The sequence below is a fragment of the Xyrauchen texanus genome, chromosome 3 (genome assembly GCF_025860055.1).
Source record: "Xyrauchen texanus isolate HMW12.3.18 chromosome 3, RBS_HiC_50CHRs, whole genome shotgun sequence".
Classification (NCBI taxonomy): domain Eukaryota; kingdom Metazoa; phylum Chordata; class Actinopteri; order Cypriniformes; family Catostomidae; genus Xyrauchen; species Xyrauchen texanus.
This window is the reverse complement of record NC_068278.1, coordinates 38,351,524-38,376,280: the sequence shown is the minus strand read 5'-3', so window position 1 is coordinate 38,376,280 and position 24,757 is coordinate 38,351,524. Positions and strand designations below refer to the sequence as shown.

The following is a 24,757-nucleotide window of genomic DNA, read 5'->3' as shown; positions in this document are numbered from 1 at the left end:
TGCTCATCAGCATACAGGACTTTGCTAATCCCTGGAATAGATTTTTAATTACCCTTATCAGGTAATGAGACTGTCTCAAGCTTCCATGGTATAATACTGGTTCTGAATTCACAGTTCTGCACTACTCAGTATTGGTAATGGATGTTCCGCAGGCAACACACCATTCGACAGCACTTTAAACATGAGTATATTCTGCCATCTTGTGGTGCTTAAGGGTATGACAAAATTTACCAGCTGTGTGGAAATGATACTGCATACAAAGCATAATCATAAAAGAATATACATTTATTTAAAAGCTTTAAAAAATGTATATTAAAAATGACAATGATATTAAAATATGAATTTCCTATACATTCTCTATCTCAGTCTACACTGCTACTAATGGAGGCTCCCATTAGTAGCACACAGCTGCCAAACAAAAGCAGGACGAAAGCTTCAAAATGCTCACTGTTTAACATGACCACTTAGACCCTCACACAAACTGCCCTAAAGTACATGACACAGCTTTGGTAATCAACTTTTGATTACGATTAGTGTGGGAAAATGGCAAAATGTGGCAATCTAAGAAAAGCAAGATAATGGAAAGTTACTCTCACACAAGTGTGAGTCATGATTATTGAAAAAAAAAAGGGGGGGAAACAAAACAAAAACATGAAAAACAAATTTGTCCAAAATCAGTCCATCAATCTATGTCGTGTCACCACCCAAGATCTGGTGGTGAACATGAATGCCTGTTTTGGTTGCCGTTTATAAGGTCACTGACTCTGTGGATGTTGCCGGCGGCCCGTTAGCCTGTCCTGAATTGGAAAAGACAGAAAGAATTATGTACTGTTATGGAGTAATACCCAAAATAGACTTTCAAGTTCTTTCTTGACAGCCTTTGACATTTTAACACAGATGTTTTGGACTACAATATTATTAGATTTTGCCCTTAACCAATTCAGAAAGTTTACTGTGTTTTTTGTCTTATAAAATTTACCAGACCACTCTGACTAGTCAAACTCAAAAATAAATACTCTCTCTGCATACGTAGATCAGCTCAGTTTTAAGGTACTAATGGGTAAGATACACAACAAATATATTGACATGATTGAAAGCTAGAAACAGATGAACACTATCACACATGACGTCAGTGATCTGTAAGTGATTAGTGTAACCAATCTGTCTAATCTCACTTAATCCAATCTATATCACTGTCTATCCTCTCAAACGCTGTCTTTTCCTCTTCATATAGATTTATAACAAAATAATCAGTAAATTAATTATGAAATCCAAAACATTTACATTTACATTTATTCATTTGGCAGACGCTTTTATCCAAAGCGACTTACAAAAGAGGAGGAACATCAGCGAATCATCTTAGGGAGACAGTGGTACAAAAAGTGCCATGTTACAAAGTTTCACTATCATCATAATAGTATACAAAAACTATTTTGAATAGTATACAAAAACTATTTGTGAAAAAGCAAAAATGTTAAAGATAACATACAAAAAATATCAAACCGAAAAATTATTGTTCTGGCCAACAATTATTGTAATTAATATTTAAAATAAAAAAATGTAAACACATTTGACAGCTTGCAAACACCCTTGTCTTGAGAACACAGTTCGGAAGGGGCGGAGCCAGGACTTTTTCAAAGGGGTGGCCAGGCAGGGTCAAGGATCAGTCTGTGGTGGTGTAACATTAGTAGGAGGAGGCAGACGAGGAGTGAGGATCTAAGTGCGGGTCTTATTTATAAAGGTGAAAACAAGACAGACAGGAACAAAGGAAACATCCACGATGGGAAAAATGAAACAAAAACATGAAATCATCAAAGGGTACATGAACAGGGTAAACTGGGCTGACACATCGACATCCAACATCTACAAACAACGATCGACAATGACTGGGAAACAAACAGGGTTTAAATGCACAAACACAATGATGACTAAACGACATGCAGGTGAGAACAATGAAGTGCATGGGCAGTGATGAGGGCAGGGAATTATGGGAAGTGTAGTTTATGACAGTTGACAGGTGAAACACGGGGCAGACAACAGGGGATCGTGACAGGTGGCACATAAATGTTCGGGCAGCATTTTTATATCGTCAGATTGTTGGGGGTGGATAACACCCGGGACGGAGAGGTGTGGTGCATTGGTGTGCGCACATGTTAAGTTTGTACATTTGTACAGAAATGATTTCACCTCTAAAGAACTAAAAATGATACAGTAACAGTGTGCCAAAAAATGAAAATAAATAAATAAATAACAAAACAGCAACTGCGAGTGGGGTGGCCCTAGCTCCGCCACTGCAGTTCGGGATTTTAGTTCAAATTTACTTCTTTGATTATATAGCTGACCCTATCCTGAATGTATGCCACTGTTGTATTTATTACATTGACTTGTTTACCTAACAGCTATCATAAAAAGATGGTGATATTTGAATTTAGATTGGAAGATAAATTTCACAAAAATTATTCTAATTTAACACAGTTTTAAATTAGGCCTTTGAAACCACTACTAGATAAAACACAAATGTGTAGCTGGACCTTTGGCTCAAAACCGTATAGACCTTATTCATGGTAGCACCATCTTTGATTTTTTATAAGAGATAGATTTACCATTTCTTCAATGGCATGCACATAAATCTTTTAAAAGCTCCTCGATCACATCTGATTTTCCATGCTGCCTAGAGTTATTTTGTCTACTGAATGATCTTGGAAAGATGTTTTTTCAATGTTTTGTCCGCAGAACGATCAAAAAACACTTCAAACATCAATAGAGCTGTTCCATTTGTTGTCAAAAAATCCAGAAGAGAATTTGCCATGAGTTCCCTGGAGATTTTCATATGGGGTTTTATAATGGAGTTTTTTAATTTATGAGTAAAATAACATCAGTGGTAAACATTACTTGACCATACGTGGATGTTTTGTTCTATAAAATAAATTACGCACGGTCATACCTCAATTGTGAATTTTGAAGCCGTATTAAAATGCATAATTAAAAAAATAAAATAACCTGGCAGCTTCAAAATTCACAGTTGAGGTATGAAAGTGTGTAATTTATGTTGTAGAACAAAACGTCTACATATAGTCAAGTTTACCACTGGCCTTATCTGACTCAAATGTTCAAAAACCCCATTAAAAAAACCCAAAGGAAAATCCCCAGGGATCCCATGGTGAATAAGACTTCTGGGTTCGCTGGACTCTATCTATCTATCTGGACACAGCTCTATCCACCTTATTCAGCCCTGACCCTTTTCAGCGCTCTGCTCTTCCGAATTTTGTCATCTAACTTCCTGTTTGCATTGATGTTACTGAGAAGAGTCGATCAAAATGGATTACGTGTGGGAGCACAGCAAGTATGAAAGAAGTATGAATGAAGTGTTTTTTCGGTCACTGTAAATGTTTTTCTGACACTCCTGGAGGTACACTGGACCTACCAGGCAAATCACATTCAGACTGTTATGACACACTGCACTTTTTCATAATACAAGCATTTTATTGTTAAACGTGTAATTTTGATTAGTTTTTAGGTTTCAACTCGTTAATAATTTGGTTTCAAATGTGTAGTTGACATGAAATTTCAAACAAGACAGCTTGTATTATTTTACATGCAAGTTCATTACATAAAGGCAATTACATTTTCTTTATAAAATTAATTTGTCATCCCACATTTTACATTTTTATGTTTTAGATTAAAATAGTTCTAAACACAATATAAAATACAATTTTCACTTTAATTTGTGTGTGTGTGTAAGGTTGCATCCCTTCCCCATTCGGATTTAACACAAAAAAACAAATCTGCTTAACTTAACTATAATGCAATGAGAGAATGATGCAAGAAAATGGTCAGAATTGTTGTAATGTTCCAGCTGTTATGACATCCCTTGAACACTTTAAAATAACTCGTGATAACTAAAGTTGCACCCCTTCCCCTTTCGGATTGAACACAAAAAAATCAGTTTACCTCAACTATAATGCAATGAGAGAATGACGCAAAAAGATGGTCAGAATTGTTGTAATGTTCCAGTTGTTGTGACATCCCTTGAACACTTTAAAATACTCATAACTTTTGACAACTCTATAACCTGTAAATCCTCTTCCATAGCTAATTACACATTGACGTCAACAAAACCGGAATCTATAACCGCTAGAACGGAAGTTCCGAAACAAAATTTTCAAGATGGCTGCACGCTAGATTCTCTGGCGCATAAGGTGCATGCAGTCCATTGAAGAGTACGTCTATCCCTCACAGACTTGTTGTCATTCCCGTCAAAAATCGAACATTACGCTAAGGAGGTATAGCCAAATGACAACTTCCCCATGTGACAATTAGCCCCGGTTTCCCATATATATACTTTTTAAGTATTACCCATAACACAGTTAAACCATTAAGATGCCTCTATTCCTCCAAAGAATGTGCTCTGTTTATGTATTGCTCATCAGTGAAAAAGGGCCAGCAGGTGGAGACAATGGGCCTCCATTTGTTCCTGGATTCAACGCTGAGCCTTGTGTATGTTTCTCATCATATGTTACACCATTGCCTTGGTTTATTGGTCACAGTGTAATGTTTTATGCTTTGTCAAAGATAGGAGACAATATCATCTGCAATTTGGAAACTTACACCAGGTTTCCTTTTAATTGTTTTAATACTTTAATAACTTGACGTGAGCTTTTGTTGTCAACAAATAAGAATGTTGTAATTTTAATCAAATGTCCAATTTGAAATATTTATTACAAAAATATATACCTGTATTGTCTTACAACTATTTAACATTTAATTATTATAGGATGGAAATGGGTACAATGAGAGTTTTCATATTTAAATGTGCACTCAGTAATTGTTTTTTTTTTTTCATAAATTTTTATTTTTATTTTACAACATATGTAGGAAATCATGACGACTCGTATTAAAATGAAGAGTCCAGTCATATCTGTAACCGTATAAAAGCTGTTTTAATCTAAATGGAGAGGGTCCACATATGGGGGCTGCCATGTTAGAATCACATGACCAGCTGAATACTACTCACTTAATCTCAGTAACTGTGATGTTATTTGACACTTGACTGTGGTCTTTGGCTGACTGTGAATACTAAATTTCTACAATGGCATCTGGAACTGAAAACTATTGATTTTAAATGATGCTGCATCCAAGTGTAAGTCCAAGATGACACAAAGATAAAAGTTACTTACTGCACCTTTAAAATGACTTATTTTGTCCTCTTTATTATGCAGTGAAAATCTGTTGCTATTTAAGTCATTTGCCATCATATATATTTTCCACTTTATGTGTTTCCACCCTATTTTAAAGCCAGCTGATTGTTTCTAAGAACTTACAAGCAAGTGTCACAAGAAGATACCTAGAAGAAAAAGAGTTTGGACTTTCTGTAATTACAGTACTCTCTGTGTAGCCTCTTATTACCTGACACAAGCAGTTGTGCAGCTTTCCTGTCCTCTTTTATATACAAAGAGGTCATTAGGAAAAACAGGCCACCCAGGACCGCAATAAAGGGGCAGATAAGAATGCTATATTCCAGTCTACGGAAGTCCCAGCTAGGAGAGTCTGGATAATACTTGCGTAGGGCATCTGAGATCTGAACAGAACACATAAAAAGACAAAATTACTTCTGTCTTTTAAATTGCCCTGTGAAAACATTTTAATTATGCTGAGAATTGCAATTACACAAGGTGCAATTTATATGTAGTAGCGTCATGTGTTTCAAAGCACTTCTGGGTATGACAGGGCTTGTGTAATGAAGGCATAGCCTTTGACCCTACTGATTTTTTAAATGCAAGTATTGTGGATTGGGATTCAAATATGCTCACCACACCAATAAGGTATGGACTTCCTGCATCTCCGAGGAGATGACAGACCAAGATCTGTAAGGCTTCAGCTGTAGCTCTTCTAGTAGGCACGACAACATACTAAAAGAATTAGGATAGGATTAATGATTAAAAAATGCCTTTTACACACATCAGTGGATAATGATTAATTAAACAATTAATTAAACAATACACCATTGTTCTCAAAGTGTTCGTGACCTAAATTAAGGTATAATGGAATTAAATATTACTTTTATTCTGTTAGCTTTATTGAATCACTTAAAGGTGGAGTTCATGGACTTGTCACCCTGTGCTAATGTAAAAGAGAGTGTGTAAACATTTTACCAGTAGAATGTCAGCCAAAATAGCCCAGTTGAGGGACAGCAGAGTCTCTCCAATAGCAATGAATGTCTGACATAAAGGAGAAATCAAATAGAGACAGATATTTAAAGAGTATCCCGGAAGATCAACCTGAAAGCAAAACACACCCTGGTGGTCACATTGATGGTAGTGGATAACTCATGTTTCACTATCTATCATGGCCGAGTCTTACAGGAAGGGGCAACCTAACGCTCCTCTATGATCAGAACTAAGGTGTTTTATGTTTAGGGAATTATGAAATTTAAAATTACTGCAAATACTTAGTGGCACTAAGAGTTCACTCTTCTGTAAATAATAATCCAGCCCAGTGAGATTCCAGAGAAACTCTGAGGACTGAGGACTGAAGTGTGCTTACATATGTGGCTGGGATACTGGTGGATGCTAGGATGATAGCGATGAAAAAGCAGGGGGAGGAACTGAGCATGCCCACAGCACATATGAGAGGGTCTGCATTGGGTACTCTGTCTCTCAACTTCTTTGATATGCCAGTGCCCAGAAACACTCCCACAATCCCGGTCACCACTGTGATTGCCCCGAAGATGTAACTTTGACAAGAAAAGAAATGTTGGAGACATAAAGGGGAAAATCATAGCTTTTTTTTTTTGCTTTGTAAATTAGTAAGTGGATTAAATACATGCATACAGTAACTACAGAATATAGAGGTGAATATAGAGAAGTTGGGGTATACCTCAGTAACTAGGTTTTGGGTCAAAAGTCCAATTACACACGTGATTTTAGTATCAGTATATTTCTTTTCAGAATTGTCAGGTCGGAGCAAATTGTCACATGTTTTTAATGCCATTAATTTGTACAATTTATTAATAACAATATTAGCTGATCAAAACAATGGTTTTATATTTTTGTACTTTACTTACAATTGCTGTTTCATGAATTGTTTTGTTTCATAATAGTTGGATTGTTTACTTTTAGCTGAAAAGCCAGTAATAGGTTATTTAATGGTAGGTTTATATCATGAAAATTTGCCCCATTTAGTGGTCAGTGTGCGTTCAGTTATATTGATCATATATTGATTATATTTTCAGAAATGGTGAAAATGTTCAATATCTTTTTTTGTGGCCAAGACAATAGTATGTATGTATGTGCCTATACAGGAAATTATTTTCAAAAAGAAACCTGGCCTGATAATTCCCTGGAATAAAAGGTATGACAACTAGCCCCAGTCTCCCCTTCATGCATTCATAAAGAATAAACAACAAAATGCAAAACACAAAAGTTGCTCAAATAGTTGCTGGAGGTGTTATTATGAAATGTTGTGAACTTTGACAATGTTCTGACAATGTTTGGCAATGTTGAACAATGTCTTTGGCAATGCTCTGCCCATAAATGAAAAGTGAAAAGACAAGAAACTTGCTGTACCTGTCTATAGGGTTACAGGGCTCTACTTTACAAGGTGGCCTGAGTCCCTGTGCAACCTGGGCACGGGACAGGAAGGTGGGGGTCCAGAAGGCCAAAGCCCCTGTGACAAAAGCCATGGCAGTCACCCCAAAAGATGACCAGACAAAACTACGACTAGAGGGACACAGATTCAAAATACTGGTCAAATTAGTACTTATACCAGAAAACCCAGAAGATAAGAAGATCTTTCCAAAACCTTTAAAAAATGTGTAGGTAAATACCTTATTGACCACATACATCAAACTAGACTTTTAAACTCTACAATGCAACTTACTTCTTCATGAGGTACTTGATGTCCTCGAGGTAGGATGTGCTCTCCATGGCTGGTCCTCCGTGGTTGTCTGAGGCTCCGCGAGGAGGATTAGTAATTAGAAACACCAGAAGCAGTATGCCCAGTCCTCCCAGAGCAGGATTTACCTACAACACAATCAACACTTTATGGATATTTAAGGAAATAGTCTTGATTTAAATGTTGAATTGAATAATGATTAAAAGGAATATTGTAATATAATAATTCTTCCATTATTCATCAGATCATCCCTCAGTTTAGATTATTTAATTATTTATGCTGTTCGGAACAAGAATTTACAAATCAAATTTGTTCAATTAGAGCATGTGCAAAATGAAAAAGAAGAAACTGCTCCACATTAAAGTGAACTTTTTAAACTTGAAACCCCAATTAAAACCTGTAACATATAATGTAATACGGAGCCTGCTTTATAGTTGTTACATTTTACTTTGACTGCGTGATTAATAAGATTACAGTTTTTGTTGATCGCTTAGGTACTATTATCGCAAGTATGTGTTAGTACAAGTAACTGTTAGTACATAACTCAAAGCAGATCATCAAAAAGGCTTTACATGTTCAATTGACTAAGTACAACACAAAAAATTATACAGTAACTTTTTCACCACACCTAATCAGTGTGTCATCAAAGAAATACCTTTCATATGAAGTAATTGTCTTTCACATTGCAATGCTCACAATACTTTTGATATGCTTCTCTTCTAATTTGCATCAATACATTTGACCGACAATTAATCCAACTGCTCTTAATGGTTAATCACTGAACCGTTTGTTAAACCTATATATTTTCAAGTGGTTCGTCAGCTATATACAGTACATTGATTTCGAGAACTACACAAAGAAAAGGGTTTGTATGAATATCTAAATTACATGTAACCACACATAATGAATACTCATTATTGCTAATTGATTTCACATAGTGGTAACCACAATTGGTCACCACAGTAAGGGGGGGTATACACTGGCAATTTCTTTCAACATGGAGCAGGATAGACAGCAAGGAATAGGAATAGCTCGTGGACAAGGGATCCATCAGAGAGGTGATCATGAGCAACAACAAAGAGATCAGAGAGGAGGGCATGGGGCCCGTCGAAGGGTTGGTTGTCAGAGAGAGGGAGGCAGAACTGTTGTCTCTAATGAAGTCCATCATTGATCACGTGGTGAACCGAGGCCATACTATGGCAGAGGCTGCCAGATTAGTTGATCCAAATCTAAAAAAGATAACCCTAACCCAACTGTCAATTTTATCATCCAAACTTTTCACCAAGAAACTGGTAAGTTTGGAGGATGTATACTATGCTTTACCATTTATTTACAGTAAATTATAATGCATGTAAAGTCATAAAACATGTTACGGTATTCTTACAGTATGATTGATTGTCAGTATACTCTGTTCTATGCTTAGAATTGACAGAAAACTCCATTATGGTGGCTGTGGCTGTGTGCTGACCGACGAGGAGTGGGCAGTGGTGAAAATGGTGAGGGCCAGGAATGATATGGCTGTCAGAACTACAAAGCAGGCAATTGAGGAGAACAATGACACCTTTGTCAATGTGGCATCCATCAGCCTACCAACAGTAGCCCATCTTTTGAAGAGGCACCAGGAAATAATGAAACACATTTAACTTGTGCATTTTGAGAGAAACAATGACTAGGTGAAACAACTGAGTGCTGATTATGTTTAGGTACAGCACTATATACTGTATTACTGTTACAATTTGATGCATCACCTACTTCAAATTTATATTGGAACTACACATTAAAAAGAACTAACCGCAATATATTTTTTTAGAGGGTGATGGTGCTTGATGCTGATGTGAACCATCACAAGTCAATTTTTGTTGATGAAGAGGGCTTTAACCTGGCCAAAACTCGTCGCCGTTGACGGAACCTCATCAGCCAATGGGCCACTGTCCAAGTGCCTGGACAACGTGAAGGAAACATCTGAAGATGGTGTGGTAGGACGTAGGCCATTAATTGGCTCCTACAATGCTGCACATCTCGTTGAGTTTCTCAGTTAAATTGAGCCGGATGGTCAAGGTGAAGGGGTCACCTTTGTAATTGTGTGGGACAATGTCAGGTTCCAACATGCAACAACAGGATTTTTTTTACTGCATGGAGGTGGAAGGTCTATGATCGCCAACCCCTTGAGTGCGCTACCCTCCTTCAGGCCATGGATGAGACGTGTTGACACCAGTGTAGACTAATGTCAAGCATGGATTCGCCATGCCAAACGTTTTTTCCCAAGGTGCATGAACGATGATGACATTCATTATGATGTGGATGAGAATCTATGACCAACTGCTCAAGACAGCCTTGATCCAAATTAACGTAATGTGTGCTAAATATTATGTTTTGTTTTCATTTTGTTAATTTGTTTTATTTACAGTAACTGTACATTTTATTATAGAGAGTATACCTATGTTACAATTATATCTGAAAAACACAATTTGTGCAAATTATTGTAGAGGATGTCTTCATGGATCACAACTTGATTACACATAGGTTAGATATTATGGATATGATAGATTCTGTAAATGTTGGGTAAAGTAAGTGTATTGCCTAATGTGAAAACTGTGTAATCTGCCTTTTACATTACTGTAGCATATTACTTCCAGCACTTCTAAGGGCAAAACAAGTATCTTGCATTGTTTGTTATTGGATTCACTGGTAGTTAAAATTACAAAACTGAAAAGATAACATTATGCTGTGATTAAAGCATATGTTCTCATGACGTTTCACATGAAATCTTTTGAATCAATGGTTGTGTGGTGAGCAGAGGTGCACTAAGAAGAGAAAACGGCCTGGGATTTTACATAGAATCTGGCCTAAAAGTTGTTAAGTGGGGGATGTGGATGGGGGGGGGGGGTTGCTGGTGGTCTCTTTTCTTCACATCGCTGCCCCCTTTTGCATGTAGTGGTGCCATTTTTTGGCCCCATTCTACATAATGCGGCAGCTCATTTCAGCTTATTGCGGCCCATTCGGCCAGCCCGGTTCTCTCGATGGCCAGTCCACCCCTGATCGCCCCCAAAGTGCATTGGCCCACCGGGGAATTGCCCATTGGCAAGTTTTGAAAGATTGGCTGTGTTACAAGTTTGATGAGTTTGAATTTATGTACTAAGAGTTCTGAGGTTTTACCACATACTTTCAATAATAGTACCAAAGAAATCAACAAAAACTGTAAGATGATGATGAAGAAGAGAAAGACTACTACTTGATTATTAAGTCTAACACATTAAGACTACAAAGTGTGTTCATGCAATGCTGTAATAATATCGTTGCTCTCTCATAATGTGGACGGACGGACGGACGGACGGACGGACGGACGGACGGACGGACGGACGGACGGACAGACAGACAGACAGACAGATAGATAGATAGATAGACAGATAGATAGATAGATAGACAGATGTCATATCAAATCATTATCTTACCCTCAGGGCCCATCTCCAGTCCCCTGTTGCATTAGCTAATGTTGCCCCCAATATATATCCAAGACCACTATTAATGAAAACGCAATAAGAACAGAAACTACCGCCACACAAATCTGATTGATATGGAGAAGCTACGTTAATTTGTAGCAAACACTGTATTATAGTACATGATATATCAATTTAAATCGAAAGAGGTGCAGAAAGGCCTTCACCTTCCAACCGGTATGAAAATATAGAAGAAGGAGATCATGAGAGTCCTCTGGGTGCCAGCGAACAAGTCACCGATGACTGTGGGAGCAATGGTTGAGTAACTGGCTTCTCCTGTACCAACCAGTGCCCTCGTCAGGAGCAGAATCCAGAAGTGCTATGATAATATGAGTTATTTTAAATGAGGTACATTTTTATTTTAACTATTATTTTGCCATTGTTTTACTTTTTATTAATGGTCCAAAAACAAAGTTACAAGACATTTACACAATGTTAAATTTGAGACTTTGACTTTGGTGACAACAAAACATTCCAGAATTCCCCAGACAGAATATTTTTACTGTACCGACTGTTTGACGAAAGAGCTTCCCAGGGTCGTCACAATCCACACAAACAACCCGACAATCATGATTAGCTTCCTGTCATAACGGTCTCCAAGGTAACCAAAAACTGGTGCCAAGAACATAAAGCTACAGATAAAAACTGTAAATATGTTAATACACAGTAGATAGCAATCAGTGTAGCTGTTTGGTCAAGAGATATTTCAAAAGTCAGTTATGTTTATCAGCCTTTTCAGAACTCTATTAAGGCTACCACAATAGCCATAAAACAGAATCAATGTAAAAAGCATGTACCAAATCTTATACTAATTTACCAAAAAAAATGTTTTATAGACTTTATAAAGTATTTAAAATGCAGCAGTATATAAGAAGAATAATTTAAACAGCAAATAATCAATAGCCATTTGAAAGTGTACTGAGTTCATAGTGAGTTAAAATGGCATACTTAAAAAGCTTAAAAAGAGAGATAGAGAAAGACTGCGTAAACGAAATTCATGTCAGCATGACACTAGACAAAACTTACTAGAAGCTGCAAGTAAGCCATGCTCCAAGACAGATTGTATCTTTTACAGCATGACACTTGTGTACTTGTGCTTTACATTAGTGGTAAATACTGACATTACAGTAAAACCTGTCAAGTAAGGAAGTTCTATTGTATTATAAAATCCTGCAACATTCACTTCCTCTATAATGTCACTCTTGTTACTGCTCTGTTTTGCAACACATTCAAACTGATACCTGTCTGCAGGAGGCCAGATGTGCTGTCACTGATATCAAAGTACTTCTGGATGCTAAGCAGAACACCTAAAAGAACCAGGACACAGTCGTTGTGAAAAAAAAAGAGATTTCTGTAACACAACTGTAACATTCTGGAAATTACACTGAGTTTGGGTACTGTGCACTTACCTGCTATTGTATAACGGTCCATGTAGTTGAGGAGATTAATATAGCAGAGCACTGCCACTGCAATGTAGGAGCGCCTCGGGGAGATGGAGGTTGTATGTGTTGAGGATGCATTGCCATCTGGTAACTCAGAGGTTATGGAGCCATAGCGTGCACTTATGATTGTGCTGAAACTCAAGTGGGTTTTTCGACTATGTTGGTTCACAGTGCCCTCTGTCTCCATGGCTACCAAATGTCTTTATGTCTCTATATGAAGAGAAGACTTGTGAGCACATCACAGATAGTAAAAGTGAAAAAATTATTATTTTAAAGCCTGCTTTTCACAAAGCACACACACACACACACACATACACAAAAAGACATGGGCTAGGTCCTCTGATTGACATCGCCAGCAGGTGGGTGTGTCTTTAAGACCAAGCCTATACAATCTAGAGGGGTCCAATAGAACCAATGTAAAATCTTGAATTGCATAAGGCGCCCCCTTGCATCTCTAAATGTAGACTTGACATTTTATTTTTAGAATCCTAGCCCATTCTCCCTCCTCCAATACCAATACCTTTCTCCTATAATCTCTTGAGAGAAGTTGAAGCGCAGTCCCCCAGGCTCTGAATTAGCAGGGAGTAATACACTGATGCCTCATGAACTTTTCCAAAAGTATAAATCACCACTACCATGGTATCTGCCACTTTAGGAGGGTGTATGCTATTCCCAAAACTAGTACAAAGCAAGTGGCGCAGCTGTAAATACATGAGATAATAAAACTGAGATCAGGGGATCCCAAAATGTTGAACCAAATTTTAAAAGGATCTCAACCCACCACTCTTATATAGGTCACTGAGTGTAATAACCCTCACAATCCACTCTGACCAGCAGAAAGAGGACTTATTAATACACAATTTGGGGTTCAGCCATAAGCTCGAGGCAACATTTAGATCAGTGTTTCTCAACTGGTGGGTCTCACAGGTCTATTCGTAATGGGTCGCAGACAGCAGGGAAAGTACAATGATTTTTCGAAGGCTGCCAAAGTGACAGAGATTATTTAATGACAATATAATATATAATGAAGAGATTTAATGATAACCTCGCATTCAGCTAAAGGCTTCTCATTTGCACTGCGATATTTTTGTGATGCAATAAGCTTTGCGCTAGTGTAAAGTTACCAGCTCACGCTGATGATCTCCTCTGCTCTCTGACGCGTGCGCACAACAGCCGGCCTTCCCTCGATATTGCGGCATGCAGACTTTAAAACTGATGTGACCCATTTAAATTCTAGTAAGAGTTTCCAAGTTTAAAGTGTCACAGAGGAAGTCAAGTCAAACCCACTGATGAGGAAAAGTGCAACACTGTGTTATGTGCTAAAAATTTAAATAAAATCATAACACATCATCAGTTTCACGATTTTACACGAGTAAAAATAACTGTTATATTTTGACCAAATGTTATAGTTTCATATGAAATAATCTATAGGTAGAATATATTAGACTTCATTTTTATATCAACAGTGGCAGTTTCAAGTTTCAAAATTTGTTTCGGCTAGTATTTTTCTCATCAATAGGCTACTATAATTTAGTGTTTAGTCTTTGTGTTTAAGTTTATTAAAAACATTACTTTGATGCTTTGTCCAGTTCCCGCCTCCTCCTTTCCATTGAACCCTGTTACACCATGGTTATGAGGAGCCTTTCCTCCTGTGTAATATGTATGTTTTGTTTGAATGATGTTTGAAATTAGGATACAAACAGGATAATAATGGGCTCATAACCTATAAATACATATATACTCTTCAGTTTTTAAAAGGGGGGAGAGATAACTTCCTGTAGATTTTGTTGTTGACATCAACAACATAAATAATCTCCCTTGATGCATGCCCTTATACTTGAAAACCATGAACAAACCTATGCAAGATAAAAGGAAATGCGACCCAGGATACATTAAAAACAGCTTATGTTTTTACTCTAGTGGGTCGCTACTTGACATCCAATGTCAAATCTGGGTCACGAAGCAAAACCAGTTAAGAACCACTGATTTAGATAAATACAGTGGCATGCAAAAGTCTGGGCACCCCTGATCAAAATTTCTGTTGCTGTGAATAGCCAAGCGAGCAAAAGACGTCCTGATTTCCAAAAGGCATAAAGTTAAATATGACACATTTCTTTAATATTTTAAGCAATTTAACTTTTTTTATATTCATCTTTTAGATTAAAAAATAGGCACCTTTTTTGTTTCAAAATATAAAAAAAAGGAAAAGGGACTGAAGCAGTACTTCGTAACACCCCCTGGCAAGTATCCCAGTTTGTAAAAGCTTTTTGTAGCCAGCTAAATGTCTTTCTATTCTTATTTGGGAGATTTTCACACATACTTCCTTGCAAAAGGCTTCTAGTTCTGTGAGATTCTTGAGCCATCTTGTATGCACTGCTCTTTTCAGGTCTTTCAACAGATTTTCAATTATTTTTAGGCAGGGAGACTGTGAGGACCATTGTAAAACCTTCAGCTTGCGCCTCTTGAGGTAGACCATTGTGGATTTTGAGGTGTGTTTAGGATCATTATCCTGTTGTAGAAGCAATCCTCTTTTCATCTTCAGCTTGTTTACAGATGGTGTGATGTTTGCTTCCAGAATTTTATGGTATTTAATTTAATCTATTTTTCACTCTACCAGAGAAATGTTCCCTTGTGCCACTGGCATCAACACAAGCCCAAAGCATGATCGATCCACCCCCATGCTTAACAGTGGGAGAGGTGTTCTTTTCATGAAATTCCGCACCCTTTTATCTCCAAACATAACTTTGCTCATTGCCGCAACAAAGTTAGATTTTAACTTTATCAGTCTGCAGGAATTGTTTCTAATGTGCATCAGGCTTGTTTAGATGTTCATTTGCAAACTTCTTACACAAATTTGTGGTGAGGGTGCAGGTGTCACAGCACAGTAGAACAGTGCACCACTACTCCAGAGCCAGCTAAATCTTCCTTAAGGTCTTTTGCAGTCAAAGGTTTTGATTTGCCTTTCAATCAATCCTACGAGGATTATCCCTCTCTGAAAGTTTTTTCCTCAACTTGAACTCCACCACTCCTGTTAACTGCCATTTCTTAATTACATTACAACGGAGTAAGCGGCTACCTGAAAATGCTTTGCTATCTTCATATAGACTTCTCCTGCTTTGTGGGCATCAATTATTTGAGTGCTAGGCAGCTGTTTAGAGGAGCCTGTTCTGTATTGAGTTACGGTTGTAACCTGTAGAGGGCGACGTAGCTCTCTGGGACTGTATGATACGCAAAAAAGAGAAGAGAGGAGGAATAAAAAAAGACTTAAGTGAAGTTGATTCTAGTGTGTGGCTCTCGTCTGTTCTGCTGTGACTATTACAAGATAAAATATAACAAATTGGCGACGAGGATGGCGACTGCCGGTGTGCCTCTTCCTGCGTTGTTCCTGCCATGCAGTGGACAACCCACTATCCCGTTCGATATGTGGATGAAAATGTTCGGGAATTACCTGCTCGCGATTCACGCGGAGGGGATGACTGGCCCGATACGAGGAAGCGTGCAATTCTCCTACACTGCTTGGGCACCGAAGGCCAACGTGTATTTTATACACTCACCGAACGTAGGTACAACCTATGATTCAGCAGTGGCTGCACTGCGTGCACACTTCAGTCCAGCAATAAATGTCGTGGTGGAACGACACAAGTTCAGGCAAAGAGTACAGAGACCACATGAGACTGTAGCTGAGTATGTGGGCGCGCTACGTGAGTTAGCTACTACGTCGTGGGTTTGCTGGTAATACAGATGAGATGATACGGGACCAACTTATTGAGCACGCTAGCTGTGTAAAAATACGTGAGAGACTGTTAGTACAAACTGAGGCAGATCTCACTCTGGATACAGCAGTAAAGTTGGCGTGTCAAGTGGAAGCAGCTATTGGACATGCTCAAACTCTAGCTTCGGAGCCGCATGCTCCAGTGCACGTGGTGAAGGCAAGACCGAAACGTCCATTCAGAACCAGAGCAAAGAGCAGTTACTCCGCAGAGCCTGCAGCAGCACTGAGACAGGATCAAAGCTGTTTTGGATGTGGATCAGCTGCTCACATGGCAAATGCTCAGGACTGCCCTGCAAGGAAAGTGACATGCCGAAATTGCAATAAGGTTGGACATTTTGCCCGTGTATGTAAGTCCAAACAAACCACAGCCAAAGTAGGAGAAGTGGTTATTCTGGAAATGAATACGGTGCGAATGATAGAGAATGGACAACGAGATGACAAAATTACATGCACATTAGCCATAAAAGCAAAAGCAACTTCCCGTACTGTGGAGTTAGTGGTGGATACTGGATCGGCGGTGTCAATCATTCCTGAGCACCTCTACAGAACGCACTTCAGTGGTGTTCCGCTTTCTGAGCCAGAAAAAGGTTAGTGACTTACACCAAAGCTGACGTTCCAGTGCTAGGTTGCATGTTAACTACAGTGCAGTATGCGACCATTACAGTACCAGCTACACTGTACATCGTAAAGACAGGCACGGCTTTGCTGGGAATGGACTTATTCAGAGCACTGAGACTTTCTATTGACAACAACAGCGTGCTCTCACCTCGCGGGTCCAGTAACAGAAATCAGAGAGATCAAAGCCGAATCTGTGACTGGGGAGAAGCTAGGACTTGCTAAAGGTTTCATTCACCGTGTAAAAGTCAGGGAAGACGTCCAACCTGTTCAACAAAAGCTGCGGAGACTTCCACTTTCTGTTAAACAAGCTGTTTCTGCTGAATTGGAGAGGTTGTTAGAAATGGATGTAATAGAGAGGATTGACGCATCTCCATGGGTATCACCCATCGTTGTCACACGAAGAAAGAATGGTGCAGTGAGAATGTGCGTGGACTTACGTGAACCAAACAAGGCGGTAGTGATGGACAGTTACCCACTTCCACATATGGATGATCTCTTCTCTGAAATGTGTGGAGCGACTGTGTTCTCCACCATTGATTTAGCAAATGCTTATCATCAGGTGTTACTGGCAGAGGAAAGCAGAGATATGACTGCATTTATAACGCATCGAAGGGCTGTTCAGGTTTCGTCGGGTTCCATATGGACTGTGTTCAGCTCCAAGTGCGTTCTCTAAAATGATGTCTCTGGTCCTGAAAGACCTCAAGGGGTCCAGAATTATTTGGATGATGTAATAGTCTATGGCACAGGAAAGGAGGAGCATGATCGTAACCTGCAGATGGTGCTTGCTGCGCTAAAGGAAGCTGGTCTCCAGCTCAACAATGAAAAATGTCACTTCAACCAGACAAGCTTACGGTTCCTTGGACACACCATCTCAGCTCAGGGTTTGCTGCCAGACAAAGATCACCTCAAGGCTATTACAGCGGCTCCAGCCCTAGCGACGCCACCACACTGCGCTCATTCCTGGGGCTCACAGCCTGGTACGCAAAATTTGTGCAAAACTATGCATCTCTGGTGGAGCCCATGCGAGACTGCCTGCGTGGATCGACATATTTCAGTGGACGGCAGCAGCACAGTCAAGCTTTGACACGGTCAAGACTCGCATTGTAACCAGTTCAGCGCTATCCGTCTTTGACCCCAGCCTTACTACGATCGTGTCTACAGATGCCTCGGATTATGGGTTGGGGGCCATACTGACACAAATGCATGCTGATAACACGGAGTGCACAGTTGCTTTTGCCTCACGTTCACTTACCCCTGCCGAACGAAAATACTCCATTGTGGAAAAGGAGGCGTTAGCCTGTGTGTGGGCTGTGGAAAAGTGGAGGACGTTTTATGGGGGACAAGATTTACACTGCGTACAGACCACCAGGCTCTGACTACACTGCTACACACAAAAGGACTTGGGCGCGCAGGAATGCGTATTGCCCGGTGGTCAGCCAGACTCCTTTGCTTCACGTACGACGTGGTGTATCGTGCAGGAGCACAAAACTATGCTGCTGACTGTCTCTCCCGTCTGCCTCTACCATCAGAAGAGAATGCGGAGGCAGTGACTGAACCCGAACTTGTAGCTCTGCTGGATACAGAACTGAAAGCTCTCTCAGTGAAGGACTTCGCTGTGGCATGTGAAGCATGCCCAGAGCTTACTGCCATCAGGGCACAGATGAAAAGGGGTGGCCTAAAACAGCAAAGTCTCTACCTGCAGTGCTCAAACCCTACTTCGCTACTAGAGATGAACTCTCAGTTCAAGATGTGACAATATACAGGGGCCCTCAACGACGGCTAGTGCCTGTGGCCCTGAGAAAACAGCTGGTGGACCTGGCACATGAAACTCACCAGGGTGTTGTGCGCACCAAGCAGAGGCTGCGTGACTTATACTGGTGGCCCGGCATGGACATGTTGGTGCAGGACAGCATTAGTGCATGTGTGACCTGCCAGATGAATGATAAGAGCGCTAAGACGCATGATGCTCCACTTCAGCCAGTTCCACTGCCAGACGGTCCATGGCAGAAAGTAGGAATTGACATAGTCGGGCCGTTTGAGTCAGCGAACTGGGACTGCCGCTATGCAGTGACTCTGATTGATTATTATACAAAGTGGCCGGAGGTGGCTTTTACACATTCAATCACAACCACGGCGGTCACTACCTTCCTGTCTGCTGTGTTTGCCCGCTTCGGCAACCCCACAGAACTCATTAGTGACAATGGGACGCAGTTTACCTCCAGCGAGTTCACAGAATTTCTGGCAGTGAGAGATATTATACACAGGAAAGTGTCTTTGTATTACCCACAAGCAAACGGAGCTATTGAACGCTGGAACCGCGTTCTCAAAGAAACTCTTCTTACTGCTGAGCAGGAGAGGAAACCGTGGAAATCATTCATACAGGACTTCTTGCTTACATACCGTGCAACCCCACACAGTACAACAGGAGTGTCACCATATGAACTCATGTTCAATAGGAAAATGCGCACAAAGGTGAACATCGGTCCAGCAAGCAAAGCTACTCTGCTGACAGAAAAACAACTGCTCAACCGTGTCATCTCTAAACAAAATGCATCAAAACTTTACACAGATGCGAGGAGAGGTGCACAAGTACCAAAGATCAAAGAGGGAAGCCTAGTAAGAGTACGGAAACCCTTCCATGTCAAGAAAGGACTGTCAAAGTTCCATAGACCTGCCAGGGTGGTACGGAGAGCTGGTGCAAATGCGTATGTGCTGGAAGATGGACGCACTTGGAACGCTACTCATCTTTCACTGGTTCCTGACAGGGTAAAAGATACCATTGACAGTTCTGTTCGGTACCTGAATCGGCACCTGTACAATCCTCCGGTGATGTGCGGATGTCTGCCAGGGTCAGGAAAAAGCCTGCATGGCTTAATGATTACGTACAGCAATCTTTCTCATGGTCTTTGGGGGAATCTAAAAAAAGGACATTGAAATGTCACTGAAAAAAATAACAATAATCTGAATGTTGTTTTGCTTGTGAATTTGTTTGTTTTAAATTCACTTAAGTTTAACGCTTCTGTTAGAAGTGTGATCATCATAAGGTTGCATGTTATAGCCTACTGTTAAATGGTTACAACTACCGGAAAAAAAAAACTAATGTTAAAAAAAAATATATAAACATTTAAGTTTGTATTATATTACAACCGAGGTCTAAGTGATTTAAGAGACGACGTAGTCATTTTGATTTTACCTGGTAAGCTCCTAAACAAGAGGGGAAATATGTTGTGTATTGAGTTACGGTTGTAACCTGTAGAGGGCGACGTAGCTCTCTGGGACTGTATGATACGCAAAAAAGAGAAGAGAGGAGGAATAAAAAAAGACTTAAGTGAAGTTGATTCTAGTGTGTGGCTCTCGTCTGTTCTGCTGTGACTATTACAAGATAAAATATAACAGAGCCCATGGCTGCTGATTGTTGGGACAAGATTTGAGGAGTCAGAGTATGTATAAAGCTTTGAAATGTGCATCACCTGGCCTTTTCAAATGATGATTGTGAACAAGCCATAGCCCTAACAAGCCAATTAAGGTCTAAGACCTTGGCAAAAGTTATCTGAGAACTCAAATCTCTTGGGGTACTTTTGCATGGTGTTCCTTTCCTTTTTCACTCTAACATTTTATAAAATAAAAAATTAATTAATAATTTTAATTTTAAAATAAAACAATTAATTAATAAAAAAATTAATAAAATTAATTTTAATAACATTAACCTTCCCAATCATCGATAAATGTGTAATGGTGTCAATGTGTATAAACCTCACTCTACTGACCTCAAGAGGTGCACTATTGACTGATGCTAAAGGCTGTAGCCTATAGCCTGCTTGTTAGTGCACCTGCCTCCCATGCCGGAGACGCTGGTTTGAGTCCCATACGGAGTGGATAGAACAGGGTCTTTACAAATGTAATGAAGCCCTAGAAAAATCATCTTCCCTGTTTATTGTGGCTGCTAATGTTTCCAGTGCAAGACAGAACAATAATGGGGAAAGAGGGCAACCCTGCCCGGTGCCCCTATCCAGAGTAAAATAATCTGAAATAAATCCATTTGTTTGTACCACCACTATCAGGTGTCTATAAAGCAACTTAATCTATCCATTTACATTTGGCAGACACTTTTATACAAAGCTTATTGGATAATAGCACTTATTACAGGTACAATCCCCCAGAGCAACCTGGAGTTAAGTGCCTTGATCAAGGACACAATGTTGGTGGCTGTGGGGATCAAACCAGCCACCTTCTGATTAACAATTATGTGCTTTAGCCCACCACCATCTATCCAATAAACGTACTTCCAAACTACATTTCCAAAATCTTAAAAAGATAATCCCATTCTACCATATCAAATGCCTTTTCGTCATGAAGTGAGATGGTAGCGACCAGATCATGATCATTTGCCACTGACCACATAATATTGATGAAACTCCTAATGTTATCAGAAAAGCTGCGGCCCCGAATATCCTCCACCTAATTTAAATGTATAAGAGATGTAATAACTTTAATTAATCGGTTAGCCAAAATTTTTGACAATTTTAATGCCAAGCTGGATCAGGGAAATTGGACAGTAACTCTTACACTCACTTGGATCTTTGTCCTTTTTAAGAATCAGACTGATCCGGGCTTGTGCCGTGGTTGGTGGAAGCTTTCCATCTTTTAATTATTTTGTATAAACTTCTAAAAAAACTGGAGCCAGTTCTTTAGCAGAAGATCTAAAAACTTCAGCGACAAAGCCATCTGGCCCCAGAGCCTTGTCGGGAGGTAAGGCATTAATTACCTCGCCAAGCTCCTCCAAGGTAATCTCAGAATCAAGAGAATTGTTTTGCTCAGTCGTCAATTTAGGGAGTTCTAAAGGTTCCACAAATTTTCAAATATCTTCATCAGTAGACGAAGACAAGGAACTATAGAGATCAAGATAGAATTCTTTAAAAGCATTATTAATATCAATGGCCGAGGTAAAATTTCACAACCAGCAGATTTCTCTGAGGGAATGGTAGAAAACGTTTAGGTTACTAGTGTAACCCCCCTTTCCCTGATGGAGGGAACGAGAAGTTGTGTCGATTGTAGTGACACAAGGGGCTTCTTTCGGGATCCTCGGATACCTCTGAATATGAAAAAGGCCAATACCAAATTGGCAAACAGAATTTGCATGTCCCGCCCCCGGACATACAGGTATAAAAGGCAGGGTTCGTGCATCTGTTCAGTCAGGTTCTGCACTGAGGTGCCGAGAATAAGGTTCAGCCATTATAGCGGCTTGGTAGAGTGTTTTGACAAGGGGGACACAATGTCTCGTTCCCTCCATCAAGGAACGGGGGTTACACTACTAACCTAGATGTTCCCCTTCGGTCCATCACTCGACGTTGTGTCGATTGTAGTGACACAAGGTGTCCCTATTCAATAGCGCCACCTACACTGAACCATGTTACGTGATCTGCTGATACTGGTGCAACAAGCTGTAGCGTGTACAAGCAACATGGTGTACAAGCAACATGGCAAACATGGGAGCAGGCCGCACCAGCAACGGCCTTTTCACTCTCTATGTTCCTCCTCATAGAGTGTTAGATGCGACTGGGGCCATTTAACGCTATAACACGCATCAGGGAAGGCGTTCTTTTCCAACTCCTATTCTTTCAGGGGGAAAAGACCCCGTGGAGACCACATCCTGCCCAGACTGGGGGGAGGTTAAATTCGGTGAATACCTGCACCTGCTGCAGGAGGTCTGTCCAGAGGTTGAATAGCTGACGGCAGACGGGGGTGAAGATCACACGATGCCCATCTCGCGACTCGAGTCTGAAGCCAGTGCTGAAGCGGTCTCATATGCATTAACCCTAGCGGTGCAACCGCGGCTGAGGATGCCATATGCACCAGGAGCCTCTGGAACTGTTTTAGAGGGACACAGTACCAATTTTGAATGACAAGAGGCAATTCAGCACCGACTGCGTGCGCTCATTTGTGAGGAGCGCTACCACTGAGACTGAGTCTAACTCCATGCTGAGAAAAGAGATGCTCTGAACCGGGGAGAGCTTGCTCTTTTCCCAGTTGACCTGAAGCCCTAGGTGGCTGAGGCTCCTGAGCACCTGGTCCCTGTGGGCGCATAGTGCCTCTTAAGTGTGAGCTAGGATCAGCCAGTCGTCGAGGTAGTTGAGTATGCGGATGTCCAGTTCCCTTAGCGGGGCAAGGGCGGCCTCTGCGACCTTTGTGAAGATGCGAGGGGACAGGGACAGGCAGAAGGGGAGAACTTTGTACAGGTATGATCGGCCCTCAAACGCAAATCATAGAAAGGGTCGCTGTCAGGGCAAGATCGAGACATGAAAGTACACGTCCTTCAGGTCTACCGCTGCGAACCAATCTTGATGCCGGATGCATGTTAGAATGTGTTTTTGCGTGAGCATCTTGAACGGGAATTTGTGCAGAGCCCGGTTGAGAACTCGCAGATCCAAGATTGGCCTCAACCCACCTCCTTATTTTGGGTACGATAAAGTATGTCCTGTAGAAACCCTTCTCCATCTCGGATGGAGGGACAGGATGTATAGCGTCCTTTTGCAAAAGGGTAGCGATTTCTGTGTGCAGGGTCCTGGCTTTTTCGCTATGCACCGAAGTGGGGTGGATACCGCTGAAACGGGACAGACGCCTGGTGAACTGAATCGCGTAGCTGAGTTGGATGGTCCTGGCCAACCAGCGTGATAGGTTGGAAAGCGTAAGCCATGCATCCAAGCTCGGCACAAGGGGCACTAAAGGGACGATCATTTTTTACATACCCGGTGGGGCTTCGCTACATTGGGGAGCAGGTATTGTTGCGTCGGGAGGCAAACTGAGGCATGTGCCCTGAGAGAGAACTCAAGCCACTTACCTTGCTCCGCATACCCGGTAGGGGGTGGGTTAGTGACTGAGGAGGATATCCTATTGAGGTGTCCTCTGGACTTGTCAGAACCAGCCAGCCGGGTCTGTGAACACTGTACAGATGTGGAGGTGAAGTTTCTGACCCAGGGAATGAGTAAATCGCTCTTTTATTGACAAGTGGCAAATGAAAAAATGGAAACAAAGGATTTTCCTGCAGGTCCTCACCAGGGGGAAGGAGTGGTCTGGCTACCTGTTCTTGAGAAGACATTGCTTGTTGTGGGCATGTAAATATTTTGTGGCCATCCTTAGGATCTATTCTCAATTTGGCCACAAACATCAGTGCAAAAGCAATCTTCCATTGATGTAAGAGTTTCTTGAATTCCTTGAATCTATCACGTTTCTTGCTTGTCCAATTCGCAGTCTGGGGTATACTTCACAAAAAGAAAATGCTGTGGTTCTTCCAAGAAAGCCTTCCTTAACTCCTATCCTCACATAACACGAGATCTTTATTGGATGATCTCCGAAATTTGGCCAGAATTGATGATTGCCACAGATTGCCTGTCTCCTGTGAGCTTGCTAGATTTCCAGCTTTTGGCCTGTTATATCAAGTAGACTCGTCTAGGAATTTCTGCCATCTGCCTTCTTCTTTTTCAGGAATTCCAACAATTTAGATGTTGTTTTGCCAGCTACGATTCTCAAGGTCTTCC

At 40.6% G+C, this 24,757-nt stretch overlaps 1 protein-coding gene across 1 annotated transcript in view; it reads right to left on the bottom strand.

Moving 5' to 3' along the window:
* Positions 1-80: 80 nt before the first annotated feature.
* LOC127620621 (protein spinster homolog 3-like) overlaps positions 81-24,757 on the bottom strand; it is a 28,074-nt gene continuing 3,397 nt past the window's right edge. Inside the window, exons 2-13 of the mRNA XM_052093805.1 lie at positions 12,800-13,042; positions 12,632-12,697; positions 11,899-12,035; positions 11,558-11,709; positions 11,346-11,412; positions 7,879-8,021; positions 7,566-7,718; positions 6,544-6,733; positions 6,153-6,218; positions 5,811-5,909; positions 5,407-5,578; positions 81-797 (exon numbers count right to left, since the gene is read on the bottom strand). Of these exons, the coding sequence (XP_051949765.1) occupies positions 748-797; positions 5,407-5,578; positions 5,811-5,909; positions 6,153-6,218; positions 6,544-6,733; positions 7,566-7,718; positions 7,879-8,021; positions 11,346-11,412; positions 11,558-11,709; positions 11,899-12,035; positions 12,632-12,697; positions 12,800-13,019 (1,515 nt within the window). The 5' untranslated portion in view covers positions 13,020-13,042 and the 3' untranslated portion in view covers positions 81-747. The remainder of the gene's footprint in view (positions 798-5,406; positions 5,579-5,810; positions 5,910-6,152; positions 6,219-6,543; positions 6,734-7,565; positions 7,719-7,878; positions 8,022-11,345; positions 11,413-11,557; positions 11,710-11,898; positions 12,036-12,631; positions 12,698-12,799; positions 13,043-24,757) is intronic.